This window comes from Puntigrus tetrazona, chromosome 25 (assembly GCF_018831695.1).
Source record: "Puntigrus tetrazona isolate hp1 chromosome 25, ASM1883169v1, whole genome shotgun sequence".
Classification (NCBI taxonomy): domain Eukaryota; kingdom Metazoa; phylum Chordata; class Actinopteri; order Cypriniformes; family Cyprinidae; genus Puntigrus; species Puntigrus tetrazona.
Genome location: NC_056723.1, coordinates 9,644,289 through 9,650,827, shown reverse-complemented (window position 1 = coordinate 9,650,827; position 6,539 = coordinate 9,644,289). Strand labels below are relative to the sequence as shown.

At 35.4% G+C, this 6,539-nt stretch overlaps 1 protein-coding gene across 1 annotated transcript; it reads left to right on the top strand.

The window, feature by feature from the left end:
• The first annotated feature begins 4,445 nt into the window (after positions 1-4,445).
• cplx3a (complexin 3a) lies at positions 4,446-6,307 on the top strand. The gene is made up of 3 exons (XM_043228353.1): positions 4,446-4,748; positions 5,750-5,837; positions 5,919-6,307. Exons 1-3 carry the CDS (start codon positions 4,591-4,593, stop codon positions 6,141-6,143), a joined length of 471 nt encoding a protein of 156 aa, XP_043084288.1. The 5' UTR covers positions 4,446-4,590; the 3' UTR covers positions 6,144-6,307.
• Positions 6,308-6,539: the final 232 nt, after the last annotated feature.

Genomic DNA, 6,539 nt, shown 5'->3' with positions numbered 1-6,539 from the left:
AGGATTATCTGCCAAAAAAAAAGGAAAGAATCAGCTAATATCATGAGATATACTATCTACGACGGCACCCATAAGGCTGGCTGTCTGCAAAATCTTGTAACCAAGAACAATAATTGGCACTTAGGGAGATGCTCATCCCAAATGAAATCCATCAGAGAATCTTTCTTCCATTTCACAGTGCCTTTACGCCAGAAGTCTGTCTCGTCCCAGAGCTTGTTTTTTATTTTTATTTTTTTTTAATACGTTGTTTAGAAGCGCTTGAATTTCCTGCTGTCTTGCTCATCATTTCAAACGTGCGTCAGTCTGAGCCTCGAAACCAGAAAGGATGAATATAAACGTTACGGGCCTTTAAAAAGAAATTGGTGGCTCGTGTGGAAGCCAGAATGCTTTAATTTAAAAAAAAATGAATAAAAATAATAAAACTGAGAAATTATACAAAAAAGGCCTCAAATAGAGATTTGAGAAATATTTGTGATGTATGTTGACTTAATTTTATCTTCGTGCTTTTCATATTTTTTTTTTTCTTTGCTGCCATATTTCAGACAAAATCATTCCACCTGAACAGTTTGATAAAAACTTAAGATAAAGACAAAAAAATAAAAAGGCTGCCAAAAAGCTTTGTGTTTGCGTTTAAATGCAACTCTACAGTGTTTCGATTTAAAGGTCACTCAAGGAAACTCTAAGTGCACCCGGAGAGGAAACACATCATTTTACAAGCTTCTTCCCGTTTAGCAGCGACTCAAACAGTCGTGACGCGTGACAGATTTTCACCATAAGGTTTTGACACGCGTATGTGCAGTAGTGATAATAACCCCGGTGCCCTGCAGATGCGCTTGGCGTATGTCACATGTTTTGAAAATCACATCGCATGCTCCTCCGTCCGGATGTGATGGGATTGTTCTCTGGTCTATCTATAGGATGCTGTATTTCTGCTCAGTGCGTGTTTCTCGTCAGCAACATGATATCAAGAAGAGGAAGATTCACGAGCATGCAGCTAGAACGAAACCTGAAGCGCTGAAATGCTGCATTTGTGGTTTTCTCTGAAGGTGAAGCTACCTTTTGCTGAACAAAAGCGCTGGGATGAAAACATACCAACGCAGAAAAATGTTTGCGTTTCCAGTTTTGGTGTACAAATATTTGAGGTCGAATCTTATGGTGAGCTGGTATTATTTGTATTAATTATTATTATGGAAATGTTTCACTTTTTATTTGTACAGTATTTAAAAACTTTTAGAACCAGAAAAAACAGCCAACAAAACATTTCTTTTATATCAGATATCATCTCAAATATAGATTTTTTTTTTTTTTTTTTTTTTTTTAATTCTCAACAAAGTTAATGGCAAAAGTGTATGTTAAAAGGTATATATTGAAGTTATAGATTTTTCCATTCCTTTTATATATATATATATAATAAAAAAAATTGCTATAAAAATGATTTATAACATTTATTTATATTTATATATATATATATATATATATATATATATATATATATATATATATATATATATATATATATATATATATATATAAAAATGTGTGTAAAATCAGTATCATTAAAAACTTATGTATAAAAAAAAACTTATGAGTTACAGCAATGTAAATTGCCATGACTTATTGCTCATATTTTTATTTTTTTTTTTACAGTAAATGCAAATATGAATATTTGCATGAGTGCATTTGGTAAATAAATATGCTCCTCAGTTAAGCTACTAAAACCCATTGCATATAATAAAATGATTGCGAATTTGCATAGTAATAACATGGTAATTCGCTGGTTTCATTTCTCATTTTCTAATTTTTCGAAAGGAAAAGAGAACTAAACCACCTGTTGTTTCTCCCCTTAAAAGCCCAGATTCATATTCAGACTTCAAGCCACGCAAGCTTCCCCCGTTCCACGAGGAAGAATGAGGTAAGTCAGGGAGACGGGACTCCAGCGTTCCCCCTCGAGCGTCCTGTGTGCTTCACGCCAGAACGCTTGACTGTGGATGTCACCATGCATGTGTCACCATTTGCTCTGTTTTGTGGCCTATTTGGAAGACATTGCCAAGGGACAGTAAGAAGAATTAAATTCAACCGCTTGGTTTCAAGGAAACGACTCTGACCTCACGTTATGAGGGGAAAACGGAAAAGCGAACATCCGTAGCTCCAAACCATCCGGCAGTCGATAGCAGCGAACGATTGCTGTGCTTCCTCTGTCTTTATCTCCGTGACACGCAGAGTTCACGTGCTTGCCTGAAGAGAGCAGCATTAAGTGACATGCTAAGTTTGATTCTCTAAAATACCAAAGTTCCTCCAGCTGTACGTCCGCGGTGCTCGTCAGCCTCCATTTACATCTCTCCCGTGACATTTGGGCTCAGGCCCCGGATCCGGCCTTCACCCACGCCGGGCCTGAGGCGGCTCGAGTGCCAGTGTGGATCCCAATCAACACTAGAAGTGGAGTCCTCGAGACGCTTTCCTTTCTGACAGTCTCCTCTCATGCAAAACGCATCTCTCTGCTGTTTGCATTTCGGAGAGAGGGAGAAACGCGCCTTGCGAAGGGTGCTTGAGCACAGCGATTCAGAGTCGGTGTCTTTGTGCCAGGGCAAACCTTCTCAATGCCCCGGCATTTATCTGAGGAATCGCTGACCCCGTGGAAGGTTTGGGAGAGCGTCTCTGCCGCTTGATGCTAAACGCAATTCATTACAGTCTTGCTCTTCACCGGACAAATCCGATTGCAGCTGGTCATGTTTAAAACATATATGATAATGGATTCAGCGTCGCGTCTCTGAATAAACTCTCATGTTATCTGAGATTTCCATCTGAAAGCAGTTGGATGCGGCAAGATGAATGTTCACGGCAAATGTAATTGTTAAAATTCCTCCAAATGGCACAAAGAGTTGACTCACCGGTCTCTTTGGGAAAGGTCATCATATCTTCCAAAAAGGACATTTATACACATGTTTTATTCATGTTAGAAGAAGAGTGATTCGTCAGTTTATCTAAACGAAAGAAAACAATGAAAGATAAAATTAAAGGACCTTGATTTGGTCAAATAGATACTGTATGTGTGTATGTATATATGTATGTGTATATTTATTATGTATAAATACACACACATACATTATATATTATACATTAAATATATTTTCTTCAATATATACCTGCATGTGTTTGTATTTATACATGCATAATAATATGTATATTGTATATATTACATTTAAATATATTTACATTTATTTTTGGATGCAGTTAATCATTTGACACTAATTTTATTTTATTTTTAGATTAAAAAGCATACAGGCAAAGAAAACAGACAAATTTATTTAGCCAATATAACTATAGTTTAGCTAGTATGCTAGATAATTGATGCTAGTATATGCTAGTATCAGTTAGAATATATATTTAAATATTTTTTTAAAATATATATATATATATATATATATATATATATATATATATATATATATATATATATATATATATTTCTAATTATGTAAGCGTATATATTTAAATATCTAAAAAATATATTCATATATATAAATCATGTTTGCCTGCAGATAAAAGTCTTATTAGCACAAAAGCATGAATCACAGAGCCTAACACTGCATGTAATACAATGAGTTGACACAGACTGAAGTGTTTCACTTGAGCAGTCGTGTGATTTGCTGGACACAGGAGAGAAGTGACAGTGGCGGCTCATCATTACTCACACTGACTCATCAACACAGTCTTAAAAATACATAAACTGAACCTGCGAAAGGCTTTTCTGTCTACAAACGTCTTCTAATAGAGACTTGATTGGAAGTGACCGGTTTTGGTGCAGCGGCCACATTTCTAAAAGGCATTTAAGCTCTCAAAATACATTCTGATACGGAAACATAACAAAACAGAACACCAAGGCTATAGATTTTATATATACAGTATTACCACGTTGTATTATATGTCATATTTTATATTCATATTTCCTCAAGTGCGCTGTTTACATGCATGCCTGTGTTTGTTGTCAGACGGCGTATAAATGTCATATCATCAGTTCATAACATCACTTCACTGCCCGGTGAACCTCGTGTACACGGTGTAAATGAAAAAATAACTTCATCTTGGCAACATATCCTAAAAATACTCGCTATAAAAGTAGCCAGGCAGTGTGTGCCACAAACACAGAACACTAAACCCTGTCCACATCCTCAACAAAACACCAGGTAGTGTGACCCAGGCCCTGTTACTGAATATTGCGAAAGATGAAACGCATAAGACGTCTACATCTCTGTATTTATGTGCTACAGTTACTGTGGAGACGGTGGGGTATGTTTAATATCTACGGCATGCACTAAAAATCTCACCTTCAGTCATGTAAACCGTTAAGCGTCGTGAATAAGAGAGAGAGAGAGAGAGAGAGAGAGAGAGAGAGAGAGAGAGAGAGAGAGAGAGAGATTCCTCCGCGTTGTACAGGTTATGCATATTTGGTGCTGAAACTTGAATTGAGCGGAAGAGAGAAAAGCATCGACTTTCGCCGCGGACTCTTCGTTGTAGTTGAACGAGATATTCTCGAGTTTCTCGAGTGACTGACATCTCATTCGCTCGCTATCCGTGCTCTGCTGAACAACTATGGCTTTTATGTTAAAACACATGATAGGAGGGCAGCTGAAGGATCTTACCGGGGGTCTTGCTGAGGAAAAAGTAGAAGGAGAAAAGTCAGAAGCCGCAGCGAAGGGAATGACACAAGAAGAGTTCGAGCAGTATCAACAACAGTTGGCGGAGGAGAAGTAAGGTTCATCGCTATTATATCCTCCACTTTCTGTTTCATTGGCGGTTTGGTCATGACAAAGTAATAGTGTGTAAAAAATTTTAATAAAATGTGTTTTATTGTTTTAAATTATTTAATTTGTATACATTATTAAGTTTGGTCGTGACCAATGAATATAAAGTATTTTTCATTTTTTTGTTAAACATTACTCTTTTTATTTTTTCCCAAAAAATTCCACTTCACAAACAATAAATAAAGCACATGTTCCTCACATAGACACATACATCCAGACACAGATGCACGTGGATCTTAAATGAGCACCTGAATGAATGTCACAATAATAATAATTTTTTTAAACATTGTATATCACATTATAGCACCCCCATCTCTGCTATGTGAATTTAACACAAAACGCACCGTCACTTGTTCAAATGTAATACAAGGAGATGTAGAGAAGGTCAATGTTTATCTCCAGCTTACTGTATTTCTGTGGTTTAATCAATACCGCATGTCACCTTGCTCTCCAGATCCATGTTTCTCTGGTTCGGCTTTGAGGACAGTGACTCCTCTGCAGAAATGCATATGCAGCTGTTTTTCTTCCTTTATGTGCATTTTCATGTGGCGTTGTATTACATTGTCCGAGACAACCAAAAAAAGGTTAAAATGTAGACTGAAGAAAAGTTTATGCAAAACCATTTTACAAATATATATATATATATATATATATATATATATATATATATATATATATATATATATATATATATATATATATATATATAAAATTTTTATCTTGTTATATTAAAAATATGATTAGGAAAAATGAAATACAAATGTAAAATGTGTTATTTAAATTTAAATTATATATATATATATATATATATATATATATATATATATATATATATATATATATATATATATATATATAAATTCTTTTTAATTGCACAATTAAATTTTGTATTTATTTTTAGTAAAAAATAGTAAAACATATTTCACTAACATTTATTTACCCACTAGGATGGAGCGGGATGCCAGCTTTGCCCAAAAGAAAGCTGAGCGAGCCACAGTCAGGAGCCACTTCAGGGACAAATATCGCCTTCCAAAAGTAAACAACAATAAATAAAATGCATTCTATGAACCATTGTCGTTTGTTATTTCATTATTATCTACTACTATTTATGAACAGAGCGAGCTAGACGACACACAGATTCAGGCCGCGGCAGATGACGTGGAGTTGCCCACAGAGCTGGCCAAGATGATCGCAGAAGACAACGAGGAGGAGGAGCACAAGCAGTCTGTCCTGGGTCAGCTGACCAACATTCAGAACGTAGATATTGACCAGCTAAAAGAAAAGGCCCAGTCCACCATCGAAGACCTTAAACAGTCTGCTGAAAAGTGTGAGGTCATGTAATAAAGAGTTGGACTGCTGATCGAGGAGCTGATGTTTCCTGATATTTAATATAGGGAATAAATCTGATCCATGAACAGCATTCCTATAATAAGATCAATCTCTGATTCATGAAAGACAAGCTCCCACCCAAAGCCAAGCGATTATATATAAATTTCAATTGTGTTTGTTGATATCATGAAATAATGTTTGCTTCACTGTATACTTGTTACACTTTATCATAATTGTGGCTAAAGGCAATAATTATCAGTTAATAACTTTCTACTTGTTCAGTGTTTAAAATGTTCAAATATCCAAATTAGCCAGAAAATGTATTCCAGTATTCCAGTCTGCTAAATGCATATTGCTAATATGTATAATATGTATTAATATAATGTATAAAATACTAAATTGTTTAAT

Bases quoted from the DNA above. Each gene is read 5' to 3' on its own strand.
- cplx3a (XM_043228353.1), top strand. From the start codon at position 4,591: ATGGCTTTTATGTTAAAACACATGATAGGAGGGCAGCTGAAGGATCTT. The intron at 4,749-5,749 runs GTAAGGTTCATC...TTTACCCACTAG, and splicing joins CAACAGTTGGCGGAGGAGAA to GATGGAGCGGGATGCCAGCT. The intron at 5,838-5,918 runs GTAAACAACAAT...ATTTATGAACAG, and splicing joins ACAAATATCGCCTTCCAAAA to AGCGAGCTAGACGACACACA.